This window comes from Humulus lupulus, chromosome 9 (assembly GCF_963169125.1).
Source record: "Humulus lupulus chromosome 9, drHumLupu1.1, whole genome shotgun sequence".
NCBI classification, from domain to species: domain Eukaryota; kingdom Viridiplantae; phylum Streptophyta; class Magnoliopsida; order Rosales; family Cannabaceae; genus Humulus; species Humulus lupulus.
Genome location: NC_084801.1, coordinates 136,755,955 through 136,774,239, shown reverse-complemented (window position 1 = coordinate 136,774,239; position 18,285 = coordinate 136,755,955). Strand labels below are relative to the sequence as shown.

The 18,285-nt window shown below is 35.1% G+C and overlaps 2 protein-coding genes and 1 non-coding gene across 3 annotated transcripts; 1 reads left to right on the top strand and 2 right to left on the bottom strand.

Moving 5' to 3' along the window:
• Positions 1-2,562: 2,562 nt before the first annotated feature.
• Positions 2,563-5,328, bottom strand: LOC133802625 (ABC transporter G family member 10). Its single transcript, XM_062240973.1, has one exon. It carries the CDS (start codon positions 4,469-4,471, stop codon positions 2,636-2,638), a length of 1,836 nt encoding a protein of 611 aa, XP_062096957.1. The 5' UTR covers positions 4,472-5,328; the 3' UTR covers positions 2,563-2,635.
• Positions 5,329-13,045: 7,717 nt separating this feature from the next.
• On the bottom strand, positions 13,046-13,987 carry LOC133800078 (uncharacterized). The gene has a single exon (XM_062238052.1). The coding sequence runs from the start codon at positions 13,985-13,987 to the stop codon at positions 13,046-13,048; it is 942 nt and encodes a 313-aa protein (XP_062094036.1).
• On the top strand, positions 13,716-13,822 carry LOC133802967 (small nucleolar RNA R71). The gene has a single exon (XR_009877709.1). It is a non-coding gene; the product is annotated as a small nucleolar RNA R71 (small nucleolar RNA).
• Positions 13,988-18,285: the final 4,298 nt, after the last annotated feature.

Here is an 18,285-nt window from a genome sequence, read left to right as displayed (position 1 = left end):
CACTGGTAAATGGTTCGGGCCATTATACGACCAACGTCACTGCCCTGTGTCATGGACCCACGAGTTCAAGCAGGAACTGGGAAGACGACCGTGGAGCGCCCGAGAGCAAGGCAAGCCTCCATCTGGCGGCCCTAGACGAAGGCTTGGGGGGTAAATGTTATCCCCATTTCCTGACGTGGGCCCGGGACGGTGGTCCAGGCCCATGGCCTGGGCATTCAAATGTAGGCCCGACCCAAGCTCGCTTGGCACGAGAATATCCAAGGGGCGTGACCCTAGTGCGATTTTGGGCCCAGGACGGTGTCCGGGATGGTGATCCAGGACAGTTGTCCGGGAGACGTACAGAGCTCGGATCCCCGCTGAAGTACACGTAAACGGTCCCAGATCTTGGTAAACGGTTCGGGCCTGTGGTAAACGAAGAGGGACAAAGGTAAACGAACCCGGATCAGGTCCTCCCTGTTTGCAGGGAAAAGCATCCATGACCCTGAAGCTGCCCCACGACGCGTGGGGGTTGTCCCCACTTTTCACCTGCGGAAAAGGCCACCTCGGGATTGCACGCCGCTGTTTCAGACCTGCACTGAAAAGTACTCCGACTGGTTTGGTCCCCTGAATCGGCCTCGTAACTCGAAGTGTCCAGACCAAAAGCACTGTTTTGTCGGGCAAAACATATTTCTTGGGCTGCCTTGTTGGGCCTTAACTAGTCTTGAATTTATGTATGTTTTATCTTTTCTATTGGGCTTCCACCAGAGAAGCCAAGAGCATTCACATCTTTGATGGGCCCGGGTTATACCCGGCCCAGATCCCGTGTTCCCATGGGCCTATAAATACAGGTGATAGAATACTGGAAAAATGACCTCTCTTCAACTGAGATACAGTTACTCTGTCAAAAAATAGAGAGAAACTCCATTGTAAAAGATTTTCTAAGCTCTAATACAACTGACTTGTGGACTAAGGCTTATTAACGCCCCAACCACGTAAAAATCCTGTATTAATCTTCTACATTCTATATCTTTATTCTTAGCTAATATTCATTAGTGTGGTTTCCGAAAACCTCGGTAAACAACACAAATTTATAAGATAAAAAATCATATGTATGCCTTTATTATTTTTAAATAAATATGATTTAATTATTTAAATTATCATAAAATATCTTAAAAATATACTATTTTAATTTATTTATTTTTGTTTAAGTTTATGTTTGTTCTAGTTTTTAAATTTGGCAGTAACAACAAAATATTACATATAATATATTTTTAATATAATATTAAGTTTAAGTTTAATTAAATTTTATTTAAGTTATAAAATATATTGTTTTATAATTTTTAAATAATTATTATTGTAAAATATCTCAAAAATATCTTATTTTAATTTGTTTAATGATTTATTTATTTAATTTTATAAGAATATTCTGTTAAATATAAGAATATTCCGTTAAAGTTAACCGAAAAAAATAAAAAACCTTTACAATAAATCTTCTATATAAAAAGTGTGTAGATAACAGAAATTCTTGGTTTTAACAATTTTTTACTTTTTAATGTTAACTTTAACGAAATATTCTTATATTTAACAGAATATTCTTATATTTAATGGCAGTTTGTAAACACCACTTAAACTTAAATACAATAAATTATCTCAAAAATTAAAATATGATATTTTTGAGATATTTTACAATGATAATTATTTAAAAATAATAAATAATTAAAAAAATTAAAAAAAGATATTTTTGAGATATTTTACAATAATAATTATTTAAAAATAATAAGCAATTAAACAAATTAAAATATGATATTTTTAAAATATTTTACAATGATAATTATTTAAAAATAATAAAAATCATAAGTTTTATAACTTAAATAAAATTTAATTAAACTTAAACTCACTTATTAGAATAATATCATATTAAACATATAATATAATCTGCTGTCAATTAGCAATAAATTATTTTTAAAAAAAGACTAGTAAGAAACTTCAATTTAAAATCCACGTATAATATTTAATATTACATTAAACATATAATATACTCATAAATTCAAAAACTAGAACAAACATAAACTTAAACAAAAATAAATAAATTATTTAATTAAAATAAGATATTTATTTAAAATTTATATGACTTTAATATAAATTTAATAAAAGTAATTAATAAATTCTATAAATAAAACTAAGTAAATTTGCATTGCAAGTTATTTGTATCTAGTATATATATAAACTGTGTAAATAACATAAATTTTTGGTTTTAAATGTTATTTATTTTTTTCGGTTAACTTTAGCGGAATATTCTTATATTTAACAGAATATTCTTATAAAATTAAATAAATGAATCATTAAATAAATTAAAATAATATATATAGATTGTAGCTTCCTAAAACCTACACCTAGAGTGGTTGCTTGAAGTTGAAGCCAAGTTTTAAAGCTCCTCTGAAGTCCTAAGCTTGTTTCCACATTACTCACAGTAATGGAGGTGTCAAATATAAATGAAGCATTGTTTAACTTATTATAATCAAATGAAATGTTATTATATTGTATATGATAAATTATCATTTTGCTTTTGGACAATGAATAATATAAAAGAAAGACTATGTATACATATATATCCTCTAGACCAGAAGAAAGAAAATAAGAAGTATTAGCAAGGTAACTAGTTTCTAGTCCTGTAACATTTATACCACAAAATCAAAAAACAAAGCACTCTGTACCCAACAATGAAACCCAACATCACAGCTAGATTACTCCATTTTTGAGACTCCTTCAAACCCTGCTGTCTCAAGAACCCATCTCCATACAGATTGCATCCTCTTCCTCCATCAGTTTCTAAGCACCTTTTACTCTCTTTCTCCCCTCCATACTCATTTATCAAAAAACACTCAAAAGGGTACTTGAATAGACTCAAATAGTGCATGAAAACCCAGTAATCAGGCAACCTATCCTTTGATATAAAATACCCAGAGAAGAGAAAGAAAGATCCCATTAAGCCTGCAATGAATGAGTTCCCCATGATGAAATTGGGAACCAGAGCACTGAAACATGCCACAAAGGAATTTGACATCAAGAGAACCATCCAAACCACAAGAGAGAAGTAAAGAAAACCGTCGATTTCTCTCCTTAGCCCGACTAAAAAGTAGACCGGTGTGGCGTAGAGAAAGCCAACCATTAGAAGAAAAGGGAGAAACACTAGGAAGTTTGCCATGACATAGGAGGAAACTCTATAAGCTCCTCTTTCTGTCTCACTCATTAGAATTCTTCTCTCATTCAAGAAGATTGGCAAGCCTTCTGTTGAAGAAGATAGCAAGAAAGTGAGGCTGAAGGCGAAAAAACCTGTTTTGGTTTGTAGAACTATTTTTCCTTGTTTACTTCCAACGTTTAGGAATATGGTTCCAAGTATTAAACCAGCTACCACTGCTTGTACAACTCTTGTAGCAAAGAGTTGCTTTGTTCTGAATATGTTTCTGCAAAATCTTTGTCCTAGTATTATGACTTCCTCGATTTGAGAATTCGTGTAGGAAAGAGACTCTTCCTCACCACCATTGCTAGTTTGAAGCCGGTTTCTTGAATCTTGATCATTATTTTGTTGGCTAGAATAAGTTTCTGAAGTTTGTGTGACCAAGCTCTCAACAACATCAACTGCGAATTCTAGGACATTGACATGTTTAGGAACTTTTCGATTGCAGCCAAAATTAAGTCTTTCTTCAAGAAGATTCATCGGTCCATTATGAGCTATATTCCCATTTGAGAGAAGTATAATTCGATCAAAGAGCTCGAGAATTCTAAAACCAGGTTGATGTATTGTTAGAATAACTGTCTTACCTTGATTAACCACCATGGATTTGAGCAATGAAACTACATGGAGTGCAGAAGCTGAGTCCAAACCCGAAGTTGGTTCATCAATGAAAACCACAGCAGGGTCATGAACTAGATCAACTCCAATCGAAACTCTCCTCCTTTCGCCACCTGAAATGGCGTTGTTCGATCCTCCAGCAATCGTTGAAGCTGCAACATGATCCAACCCCAGCTCACTCAGCAACTGTCTGACTCTAGCTGCAGCCTCTTTTCGGTTACCAGACCGCCTTAGAAGAGCGCTATACATGAGTGTTTCTTCAACTGTAAGTAAAGGGAATAGAGTATCAACTTGTTTGACATAAGCTGATATTCTCTTGAAACTTCTTATCACCATAGGCTTATCATTAACAAGAACTTGACCAGAAACTTCACTAGGCAATATCTTCCCAGCAAGAGCCTCGAGCAGTGTGGTTTTCCCCGCCCCACTAGGACCAGCAATGGCAGTGAGTTCCCCTCCCTTTGCTTCACAATTTATGCTCTTCAAAATCAACTTTGGAACTGTCTTTCTATTAAAACCAAAACAATCCCATTTCATGTCATCAAAAAGGGTTCTCAGTTTGTATGAAAGGTTTCGGGTTTCCATTGAGTATGAAGTTTTCCGGCCACCAAAAGCCGGGTGCTTAGTTGGTAACTCCATGGGAGATAGTGAAACAAAACTGAGAGAATGAATGTGTTGTTGTAATAGTTTGATACCTTTGAACTGAAAAAAGAAAAAAAAGAAGGAAGATAAACCAACATTACCAATAACCCAGTTGAGTGTTGAAGCTAAGTTTTGATGTTTAGACAATTATTCATGGGCTTAATCTTAATCAGTTTGTTTGAACAGACAATGGGAGTTTTCTTGGTGAGGTTTGGAAAGTGGAAAAGAGTTAGAGTCTCAAGAAAACTAAAGAGTGGAAGACTTTTGAGTTTGCTTGAGAAGCTTTTCAGTTGAGCTGATTATTGACCATGGAGGGCTTGGTGTTGGTTGCCTTAACCATCTGCCCCCACTACTTTTGTTTCACACAACTCAACAATTTGGTAAGAATAATGTTGAGCAAAACAATTACTTCTCATACTTCGAAAATTTCTTTTGGCCACAATGATTGTATGTTCCTAGAAAACAGCTGTTTGCTTTTTTAATACTAGATTTTATGTTTTTTTCGAATAGGGCAAATTTTTATTTATGTTTTTTTTGGGCCAACGTATTGAACAGTTAAATTGAAAAAGTGGTTTGATCATGTTCTATATGTATATTTTTAGTTTTTCCTTTCAGTAATGATTAATATTTATGTTTTTTTTTACAGCTTATAATATTTTTTTAAATGTGGTATTGAGTTTTTAAAAATACAATTTTTGATTATTTTATTACAAAAATATGGTCTCTGTAAAAAAAAAAAAAAAAAACCTTAAATAAAAAAAAACGGTGAAAAGATATTTTGTTACAAAAACAAATTTTTTATGCTAAACATACTATACCCCAAAATTTAGCAAGTTTTGCAATTGAGCCCCCAATCTTTTCTTTTTGGTCATTTTACTACCTAACCCATTCAAAGTTTGCATACATTAGTCCTTATCTTCTTATTTTGATACAAACATGAAATACAAAATATCTCTATTTGGTTGACATAGAATAAACTTTTGTAGTTGTTGACTATCTTTCTTTTTTCTTCTTAAAAATGATAAACAACAAAGTTCTACATATAGATTACTAAGGTTACTAAGTATACAAAAACTATAAATTATTATAGAATTAATGAATTCTATAGATATTTCCACATTCCAATTTAACACCAATTTCAAACGTTTCTTTTGTTTTTTAGTTTTCTTGTTGGTCAAGAAGAAATTAGAACGCTTCAATAATAATAAAAAAAGAAGAAGAAGAAATAAGAAGATTTCTTGTCCAACTTGAACCAACACACACCAAACTTTAAGCTACATTCTTTATAGATATGTAGGAACTGGGAAGTACCATGCCCCATGAGTCTAAAGCAAATAAAATATTTTATACAAAAAATATATATAAAAAAACAAAAAGTGTAAATAGTTTAGTATTCATTATAATTTGTAGTCAATATAATGTTTTAAAGTACTCAACTTCTAAATTGAGTAGCTTTTTTGGATTTAATGGTGTGTTTGGAGAACATATACACTAATTGAGATGCATATGTTTTAAGATATGAGTATGATTTTACAAATTTATAAATATAAAACACTTGGAATCCAACAAAAAAAAAACTATTGATTAATGGTTTGTTTTGAGAAATGTTAAAAATCCCATTTAAAAAACACCTACCAATCTTTCATAAAATATCAAGAACAATATTTTTTGAAAGATTAAAAAAATCATCAAGGGTTGAAGTGTGTGTGATGCCTTAAAAGTTGTTTAATTACTTGATCAAAGCTGATAAAACAACTCATGGAGTTGTTAAATTTTGAATACTAAATTATATTAATTTATTAAAATAAAATAAAATAATTAATTTGAAAAATTGTTTACTTAACTATATTTAGTAATTTCGAGTTTTCACTAAAATTTTAGCAATAAATTTTCTAGAATTAAGACAGTTTGTATTTTGATTTATTTCGATGTGACAAGAACTAATTTATAATTTAAAAAATATATAAATTTATATTTAATAAAAAAATCGATAAAATTAAATATTTTAAGTTTATTGAACTATCAAATAATCTAGAAACATTCTTTTCATTTTCATTGCTATATCACCCATAATATGATTAAGTTTGATAACTTGATAGTTGAATTGGACATGTATCATTGGACTATTTTTATTTTCCTTTCGACCAATTTTTATGGAACTCCAAGCATGCAAATATTAAACTATTTTCCTTCATCAATTTTATCTCACACCATTCAAGACCAATTTTGACAATGTAAGGATTCTAGAAAATTGATATAGAGGCCTATTATTTTTTATAATTTGAAATAAGTTATATAATTTTCCCACCTGAGAATTTTTTTTATATATATATAAAGTAAATTTTAATAATTTGGGCTTAGGAGTTGAGAATGAGAAACCTAACGGCCCGTTTGTTACCAGGGACATGGAAGAGACTAGGACTAAATGAAAATTTTTATCCGGTGTACATTGAATTATATATCCCAATTAAAGGGATATATAATCCAACATGAGTTGGTGTTGCAATAATTTGAATGTGCAAGTATACACAATTGTAGATAAGTAATAATATAGATATAGATAAGTAGAGTATCTTCTCACATAGATTGTTTATTAACTACCAATAATTGATATCCTAATTCTATTTGGCTAATAAATTCTAGATTCAAGAATATCAATAACAGAAACAAGAATTAACAAAACTAACAATTAACTAATAACATAAAAAAATAAAAACAAAATGAATTCAATGGATGAAAACCTAGGGTATTTAATTTCATCATCTATCCACTTTATTACTTCATCAATACAATTTCACTATTCTCTCTCTTATTGTGATAGCGGATTTACTAATACAATTTATATTCTTTTTATGATATATAAATCTCTCAACCTATATGTGAATCTTCTACACTTCTGTGATAAATTCCAACATAAGGCAAGCATTAAGAATAGAAATCCTAAAAGCTACACAAACCATATAGGTACTCTCGTCCTATATCAAAATTATGTCTATTCAACTATCACATATGTAACTCTCACCTCTCAGATTTTGAATCAAATTCACAAGCAACAACATCAAATAACTCACATTCATTAAGCACAGATTGCATAGATCACAATAAAGAAGTAGAAATCATATAAATTGCATTAACTAATAATAAAGTATCAAGAGACTACATTAAAACCCTATATAATAAAATTAGTTCATAATTAAATTCATAACATCCATTGATTCAGAAAATAACATAGAAAAAGAAATTAAAGAAGAAAAGAAGAAAAACTCTTGGTGAATTCCCCAATCTTGATCTCCAAGTTCCTCTTGTTCTCCAGCGGCCAGAAGCGATTTGAATCGCTCATAATTATGTTTTTATAATGACCCTAGCGATTCCCTCTGAAAAGACCATCTTGCCCCCATAAAAATACGATTTCCATACATTGTACGGACTCAAGTGTCGCGGCCCTAACATGATAAGCCCTAGTCGAGGAGCCTCTAACTTCGATGGCGCCGCGACCTAGCTTTCTTGTGCCATGGCTCAAAATGGTTTAGCACCACGACTCAGCATTGAAGCGTCGTGGCTCAAAATAGCTCCATCTTAAAAATCAACGTTTTAAGCTTCCTTTCGACCATCGTTCTCTTCTAAAGTGCCTTGACACGATCAAACACCATTTAACGCAAGAAATATGCCATTTATCTTTGAATTAACCCTTAGTTACACCATGTCCACACCAACCCTTGAGTAATCACTAAAACCTGAAAAACACATAAAACACAAGCATAATTCTGCACCAAAATAACCTAAAGGATTAAAAACACACCCTTAGAACCTACTCTAAAACAATACTAAAACAGACCTAACAAATTCCCCCAAACTTACCATTTACTCGCCCTTGAGTAAAGAACACAACATTAAACAAACTCGACTAAAATCCTAAACAACAAACACCATTGAATTAAGCCAACAACAACAATCAAGCTTCAACCTATGATGACTAACACACTTATATAATATTCAGGAAAATCAACTTATAATTCAGAATTTCAGTCAAAACATTCTTCCAATTCACTTAAGTACAAACAAAAATAAAAGCTCTCAAAATCATGATTTATAAAAAAATGTATTCGAAAAAATTCATGCTCACCAAATTTTTTTCATTACAATCAATTAATCACTCGTTATCCCATAAGCTTGCTATACTTACTAATCTCCACTAATGTAGACAACACATGCTCAGAAATCAATAGGAATTTCATAACTTATAATTGAATGGCTTAGATAAAGGTAGATGAAATATTCATTTAGGCTCAAATATACCATAAGCACACAAACTAAACACACCAATCTTGTATCAACTTACAAACCCCAAAAAATAATCCCAAATTTCCCAAATTTTCTTACTTTGAGAGAGAATTCATAAACTAATTTTTTTTCTTTTTCATTTCATTTTTTTTTCTAATGATACTACACTCCCCCAAACTTATTTATTTATATTGTAATTTGGAGTGTAGTTCATTTTCAATATTTTTTTTCCTCTCAATTTTCCTTCTATTAGTAACACAAATTTCCACATATAAATCCCTGTTACAAACCATCCCCCAATCACTTTTTATATGCTCACGGTATATCAAAGGGAAGGAAAAATAACAAAGTTTCAAATAAGCTCAAAATAAGTGTCAAACAAAAAGAATCAAATTAGGCTCAAGATTGGGTAACTAGGGATTAAATAATAAATGTTAGCTTGAAAGGCATAAACGGTTCAAAGAATTGCCTAAGTCATTATAGTGTCTTGGAATTTTACTTAGTTTGATAATATTATCTTATGCCGTAGTATTTTAGTTTTCATGGATATTGGTTCAAGCTAGGAATTATTTGGAAACTCATAGTGACAGTTATGAATTTTATGAGTTTAGCCTATAGTTTATAAATATTAATTTTATCATAAGGTTTAAATATTGAAGTTGGTCCTAGAAATATTATTTATTATAGCCTAAGATTTACATAGAATAATTAAGAATGTGACATTTGTCACATGTATATTTATTAAGGATTTAAGGATTTTAGATGAATAAAAATAATCAAGGATAGGCCTAGGAAGTCTAGAACCTTCCCTCAGATGCTAGGATCTCGTATTACTCAGTCAAAGTGGTTTAAACAACTTTAAGTGTGCTCAAAATGTGTAAAAACGTGGTTTAGTACATAAGTGTAAGCTGATATATCGCAGCTATAGGGGTCGATATATCGCCTATGCTAATACGGAAAAACAAGTCAACTTTGCATGAATGAAACCATGGACCCTCGGGAAAACAGGGCAGTCGATATATCGCCTATAGGGGCGATATATAGGCTCCATGAGCCATTTTTGAAATTCCATGAAATCCAAAGCTAGAATCAATCCTCAACAGCTTGTACTTGTTCTTGAACGATTTTGACTGAGTTCTGGGCATTTTTTGAGTGAAAAAAATGCCATTTTTATTCATTTTAATGGGAGATAGTTTCACTCCTTGAACTCTATAAAAGGACCCTTCACTCAGTCAATTTCATCATCTTTCAAACACTTTTTAGAGCCTCCAAGCTGCTATTTTTGTTCTAGAGAGAAACACTAGGGTTTTGGGGTTAAAGCTTTCGAATCTAAGCTTTTCTAAACACTTGGGAAGTAAGCTATAGTGTGATTTTGGTGTTTGAGCTATAGATCGAAGTTCTAAGCTATCTAAGGTACTCTTAATTCTTAGGTCTAGTTTATTTCTATTCTTCTTATTCTTTTCTTTTACTTCAAACCCTAACTCGTTATAATGGCTTTTGGTTAGGTACTTGATTTCTTTGAAACTTAAGATTTTTCGGTATGTCCTTATTTTGATGGTTTAGATCTTCTCTTCATCTTATTTTATTTAGGAAACTTATGGTTTTAATGTTAGGTTTTAGGAGTTTTTGATCTCGCACTTGTCTTTAATATCTCGATTTTGGTAAGGAAAATAAGTTGGATTTTATGTGCTATGTGCTATGTGTTTGTATGTTTTTATGTCTTTAGTCGCTCAAGAAATATGGTTGCTTAGATAGCAAATTCCAAGATTTTTATTGTTATCGTAGACTATAGTTGTGTCTAAACCTACCTCTAAAATAGTAGTTAACAAGACTATATCGGTTTTTATCACATACTACGATAATGAGTTAATGACCATTAATATTGTAGTCCATTTTATGTTTTATGTTTTCAGTCTTATGTTTTATGTTTCAGTAGTTTTTCCTTACTGGGCATTAGGCTCATTCCTTTTTATTTAGATTGTGCAGGAAAATGAACATGGAAGGCAGGATGGATCCGAGGCAGCTTTGGCTTGTGTATTGGGCGAGGAACTAAAAGAATGATTCGATGAGACCGATCGAGGATGACATTATTTATTTTTGAGTCTTTTGAATTATGTCGTTAAAATTTTCGCACTTAGTACTTTGAACATTTAAATAAAAGCTTTGTTTTCTGTATTACTTTATGTATGAACAATGGGATCCCATATTCTATTTTACTTTTAGATTTTCTATGTATTAATAATAAAGTTTGATTATTTTATGTATGTATCCAAGAGATAGTAGTTATGTCTTAGTAGTTTTAAAGGTCCGGGGTCTTTAAATTAGTCGGGTCTTTACAATCATCTTCCTAAACATGCATCATCTAGAATTTTGTCTCAAATAGCAAGCAAAAAAGTTCTAGGATAACAACACTTTCATATTTTATTTTTAGTTTAAAAACTTAGCAAGCATAAAAATTGTTCAATTACACAAAATTTATTAAAAATCATGATTAAGCTCTCAATTATTTAAGTGGACCCATGTAAACTAAAAGAGAAGTTCAACCAAGGACACGATTTTTTATAGCTTTTATTTCCATTCAATTTATACAGCACATCACTCAATCATATTATCATTGGCTAATTATTTTCAACTTGATTCAATTACACTCTAAACACCCTAAACAAAACAACACGACTAACACAACAAACAACCTAATATAGATACAACATAATAAAACCCTTCCCCCAAACTTAACCTAAACATTGTCCCAAATGTTTAAATAAAAGCTAAGGAAAAGAAAATGACCTGAAAAACTCAGACTGCTCACGACGAAGGACCCTTGCCATCGTCTTCCTCAGGTAGCCAAAATGTGGTGGCTGATATGGATTAAACTTGGTAATTTATGAGTTGGGCCCTAAGTAGCCTCACGACTCTACTCTTTTTTTTTTTCTTTCTTGCTTTCTTTTTCTCGATTTTCACGATTCAACATTACAAATTTAATACTAAATGACATAAATTAAAACTAATCCTAAAATAAAAAAAAAAATACTCAAAATACTAAAATGAAAATGGTCATTATCCAAAACTTAAATAAAGCTAAAAAAATGCAAATAAATGATTGGAATGCCTCCAAATGCGCTGTCGTTAACGTCATTTAGCCGGATGCTGAATTCATCTTCAAATTTAACTCGGATCAAGTCCACCCCTCGAATCCTTAAGAGACAAAGTGTCATAGGAGAAAGCCTTTATTATGATGTTGCAACTTTTTGGAGCTTTCCACCGCTCATGTAACATTCAAGCTTTCCCACTAAAGAACCTTTTCACACGATTACGCACTGTTCGACTACCATCTTGAGCAATGGCCTTTCTCTTGATAACTTCCACCTTACTACTACCTCTTGTTATCACTTCCACTCTACAACATGTTGGAATTTTAGTTGCAGCAAAAACATTAAATGTTACCTCCTCATTTTGCACTCGCAGCTTTTATTCCCCCTTTTGTACATCAAGTAGCGCCCTTCCAGTAGCTAAAGATGGTCTCCCTAGAATACTCATAATATTTCCATCTTCCTCCATATCAAGAATAATAAATTCCGTAGGAAAGATGAATTTGTCCACTTTCACCAATACATCCTCAATAATACATCTTGGGTGCTTCATTGAAAGATCCGCCATTTGTAAGGACACGGTAGTAGGGTGAGCTTCTCCCAATTTCAATTTTCTATTGATAGATAGAGGCATCAGATTTACACTTTCCCCTAAATCACATAATGCCTTCTCAAAAACCACATTCCCTATAGTACAAGGAATGGTAAAACTACCCAGATCTTTAAGCTTGGGAGGTAGTTTCTTTTGGAGTATTGCGCTACACTCCTCAGTAAGTGCCACCGTCTCATAATCCCCCAGTTTCTTTTTCTTTGACAAGATTTCCTTCATGAACTTCACATAACTCAACATTTGTTCTAAGGCTTCTGCAAAGGGAATGTTGATGTGAAGTTTTCGAAAAACATCTAAGAACTTGGAAAACTGCTTGTCAAGCGTCTTCTTTTGCAGCCTCTAAGGATATGGGATCTTGATGTGATGGTCAATACTTATTTCTGGCTGCTTCTTCTCAAGGTTATCATTAACCTCTTCATCCACCTTATTCTTCTTCTCATACTCCATTTTTGATGGAAGACTAGATTTCTCAATTGGTTCTACCAACTCCTTACCACTCCTCAAGGAGATTGCATTGCATTGTTCCTTAGGATTCTCCTCAACATTACTTGGAAAATTTCCTTGAGGTCTACTTTGTAACATATTTGCCAATTAGCCCACTTGCATTTCAAGATTTCTGATGGATGGCCGAGTTTTAGTCATAAACTGAGCTTGTGAGTTGGTCAAAGTCAATAGTGCAACTTGTAATTCATTTGTCTTCTCTAGAGAAACCGGTGGTTGTGACATTTCTTGAGGTGGAGCTTGAGAAATGGGTTGCTGAATTTTTTTTCGAGGCCCTTGATTATTTCTCCATGAAAAATTAGGGTGATTCCTCCACTCTAGGTTGTAAGTGGTAGAGAAAGGGTTGTTGGCTTGCCTATTAAAATTCCCCATCATATTCACTTGCTCCATAGGGATAACATTATTCACCTCTACTGCCATACACTGCTCAAATTGGCGAGAACCTCCACACCTGTCACACACCGTCTGCATCTGCATTGCTTGATCTGAAATACTATTTTTCTGCAACTGCTTAGTTAAGGTGGCAACTTGAGCAGTTAGTGCTGTGATAACATCTAATTCATGAATCCCAACTACTTTTCTGTTACTAGTAGCCCATTCATCAGGCCATTGGCAGTTATTCATGGCCATTTCTTCCAACAATGCATAGGCCTCATTAGCACTCTTTCCCATGAATGCTCCTTCTGCTGCAGCATCTATGATGGTGCGTGTAGTATTGCACAACCCATTATAGAAATTGTGGACCATCAACCACTTCTCAATGCCGTAATGGGGACACTTCCTCAACAATTCTTTAAGCCTCTCCCATGTGTCATATAATGATTCCCCATCATTCTGGAAGAAGTTATTGATTTGTCCTCTCAACCTTGCAGCCTTTGATGAAGGAAAGAACTTTGCGAGAAACTTTTGTGCTAGCTCCTCCCAAGTGTTAATAGAGTTGGCCTGCAGAGAGTTTAAACAACTCTTGGATCTTTCCCTTAGTGAGAATGGGAACAAACTTAATGTGATAGCATCGTCACTCACCCCATTCATCTTGAAAGTTGCACACTGTTGACTTGTGAAATTGGCCAACGATCATATGTACGATATACAACACCTTTTGAACGATATAAATGTAAATATATGACAAAGTACAAATATCTAAACAAAACACACTGGAGTTTATAGTAGTTCAACCCTGTTCTGATGAATAGTAATAACCTAATCCACTTAACATTTAGTATTGAATCACTCAATTAACAATTACAAAGATGAACTGAAGAGTTCATTCGTCATAGATTTTCCTAGAAGTTAATCCAAATGATCGATCCCAAAGTCTCTCAATCCAAAAAATCCATCCCTTTAAATGAAGCTCTGGGTCCTCTATTTATAGTACCCAGGGGTTGTTACATGACCAGCAAGACTGGGGATCGTGGTCTGGTACACGATCCCTGAGAGTGGAGATACGTGTCCACCTTCCCATGATTATGAGATTGTGGGTCTTCTCGTCGTTTCTCTGGATCATGGTTGACAATGCACGATTGAAACCTTTGGGAAAACACTAAGTCTTGGTTGGTCTATGAGACTTAGGTGCTACGCCCGATGACCCTTAAGAGCTTGGGTGTTAGGCTTGTTGATCTTCTGGGTGGTAGGCCTGTTGATTTCAGCTTGAACGAGCGTGGACTTTATCCAACGAAGTGTATTTGGGAGTTTAGGTTGACCACCCTATGAATAATAGGGTGGGCCGACCACCCCATGTGGTTCTTAGGCATGTTAGGCCGACCATCCCTAGGGGGCTAGGGCCAGACCGAGCACCCCTAGGAGGTTTAGGCCTGGTCGACTTCCCTATAGGTCTTGGACCTATCCATCTTTGTTCATCGGTCTTTTACAATACTGTCATTTTTTCCATGACTTATGGTGCCATGTGCCACTTTCTCATTCACCACGTCATCTCTTGAATTTTGAGGGATAACATTTCCCCCCCCAAGTTTATCATACTGTGTCCAACATTACGGTAAACTTGATCTGGCCCGAGAAACATATCGTAGCAGTACTCTAACAGCAAAGTCCCTCAAGACATTACGTAGTACTTTATCAACTATCGATAATTTTCTCATCACATATTTTTCAAGGATTCTGATCCTAAAAATAGCTACATTGTTCAAAGAATTTGACTCCTAAAAACATAATCTGTTTTATAAGGAGTTTCTTTAATTCTTAAAAACGACAATATTTTTTAAGAAAAATTGTATTTCCTAAAAATCTAATATATTTTTCAAGGAATTTTGAATCCCTAAAAATATAATATATTTTTCAAGGATATTAATCCCTAAAAATACAAAATATTTTTCAAGGAATTTTGAATTCCTAAAAATATAAGATATTTTTCAAGGAATTTGAATTCTTAAAAATACAAGATATTTTTCAAGGAAATTTGAATTCCTAAAAATACAAGATATTTTTCAAGGAATTTGAATTCCTAAAAATATGGTTAGACTGTGAGGCTATAAGTAAAGACTCAATCATCATATCCCTAACCTATGCGCATACTTCAGGGAAATTCTGGGCTGTGGAATTCTCCAACTCTTCATCAACTCTGCGTATCTTCTCTTGGGTAAGTATTCTCTCTCAATCTTTACATCTTTGATGAATCTGTCTGAATTTCCTTGCTTTGCTCTATTTTGATTTAAAACAACTGGCTTGTTTGAATAAAAAAACTTATTTTCAATCAAAGATTGGCTTGATCCCTGTTTCTTTTTGCGTGATGCTTTAGGGTTTATAGGTATGTAGGCCGACCACCGTATGATTTTCCTTAGCCTGGGCGATTTCCAGGCCTGCAAATCCCATCATAGGCCGACCACCCTAGGGTTTCCATAGTCTGGGCGATTTCCAGGCCTACAAATCTCATCATAGGTCGGCCACCCCTAGGGTTTCCATAGCCTGGGAAATTTCCAGGCTTATAAACCCTATGATTGGGCGATTTCTAGGGTTTCAGATCCAGGCATAGGAGATTTCTAGGGTTACAAATCTAAGCCTAGGAAAGATTTCCCATGCCCTTGGCGATTTTCAGGGTTCCTAGACTTAGGTGGTCAGCCCAAACCTTATCATAGGCCGACCACCATACTCCCTATGGCTCTCAGGGCACATGTCATTGAGGTCATTCTTCTCAGTGGAGTTTGTCTGGTCAGCGAGACTCCTCGCAATGCCCTTCTCATCGGGATACCAGTCGGGTTCCCCATCACTCTTCTTCTCAGTGAGAGTATACCGAGGGCTCTCATTGCAATAGGCTACCCACCCTCAGGAGTGTTCTATTCACAAGTTTCGGCCTAAGGAGGCTAGCACTTCTCCCAAGAGCAAGATAGTCTCACCAACTACCCAGAAGAAGAGTCAGCATAAATAGTTCCATTCATCAGATTCCAGGGCCACCTTTGCTAGTGAGATCATATGGAAATTGGTTGAGAAGCCTCACCCTACTGATTACAAGGTGGTTTGGTTTAAAGGGGCTGCCTCTGACATGACTGAAGAGAAGGTAAAGAACTTAAGGAAGGCCTTCGACCTTTCTGGCGTTTCCATCACTATCCCTGGTCCGAAGACAAAGCTGAGGACCCCTCTTTGGGTATGCACACTTGGACATGCTCTGCCATTAAGTTTGGTGATCTACTTCCTCTTCATCCATATTTCCAGAGCGTGGCTATTTATTTTGGTATTATTCCCTCTCAGTTGGCTCCCAACGCTATCTTTGTGTTATTTGCGTTGTAATCTATCTATCATCATAGAAAATGGGCTGCTCCAGTACCTCATGAGATCCACTACTTGTTTGATTCGAAGATGAACCCTTCTCAGCACAATTCGGGGTACTTTCACTTCCACCATTATATGAGTGAGGGTACCGACACCTTCTTAGAAGAGATTTATGCAAACAACAAGGCGTTTAGATACACTACCAACTATTTCTTCACTAAGGATGCAGAGGCCAACTACTCCAAGTTTAAGCATGTCAGGCCTTTTTATAGATCGCTCCCGACCCATGCCATTAATGTTAGGGCCAAGGCATTGATTTCCATGACCCTTGAGGAGAAGAACGTCAAGGTTCTCGTTACTTTAGAGAACCTTAGGAAGGTCGGGCTGTTTCCTTCTACTGTTGCCGATGTTCCGGATGAAGATGGTACCAAGCCCATGAACGCCATAGACTCCCTGAGGCCTATTCATATCAAGAAGGTACCCTATTCACCCGTGTTAGCTGGACTGGAGGGTGATGAGGTGGGTGCATCCGCGCACTCACTACTTGCTTTAGATGACATTGATGAAGCCATGTTCGAACTTAAATCTCATTCAAAAGGTTTGAAACTTTTATCACCCTTTTATGTTTCATCTGTGTTTGATATCATGCTAATATTTGATCTTCCTTTTCAGGTTCAGATATGTTTGGCTTTGTTCACACCCAACAAAGGTCGAGTTCAACCGAGACTAGTCCTTCCGTTCGAGCGGCCAAGAAGGCCAGGGTTGAGCCAGAGCCGATAACGGAGGTCCCTCCCGAGGCAACTCATTTGGCTCTAGCAGCGTCTAGTCCTGTCGCAGAGGTAGAGCCATCCTTGCCCATGTCGGTTCCTCCTAGTATCACTAATGCGAGTGCCTCCTCCTCTGCACCTGCTCCTTTATCTGAGCCACACTTATAACGCCCTGGCTACCCCAGAACAGTTACGGTGAACGGTGAACCGGAAATTTGACCCGCTATCCGAGTCCTTTGGTTAAAAACGTGATCTAGGTGTCATTAACAGGTTAAGGTGTAAAACCAGTAAAAAGGAAATGGCACTTTTCATTAAGTAAATAAACTGCTCATGAGCCTTTTTAAAATGTTTACAAGTAGTTCATGTTACAAAAGAGTTGCTACAGTTCCAAATATACAATCCCCGCCGGCCTAAGCGGCAAAAATAGGGTAAACCCCTAGTCCCTCTGAGAACTCCTTGACCGTGGCGGTCAAGCGGCCCTGTATGTACCTCACATCGCCCAAGCTCTCCACTCAAGGCTGGCCAAGCTTTTCCTTTCCTTTACCTGCACCACATAGCACCCATGAGCCGAGGCCCAGCAAGAAAACATAATAAAACATGATATAATATCAACAACGATCATAATAACCATTCAGGACTATCAGTCCAACAAATAGGTGACAATGGCCAAAAGTCACAGTAATGAGCATCGCTCCCTCTTGCCATGTGACAATAGGGTCACCAGGGCTTAACTGAGGAGTGAATCATTCATAAGTTGTTTAGGACAGGTGTATGGTGATTAGTCGCCAACGTAACCTTCCTCACGACTCTGGAGTCGAAACTATGGACAACGTCCCTTAGCCA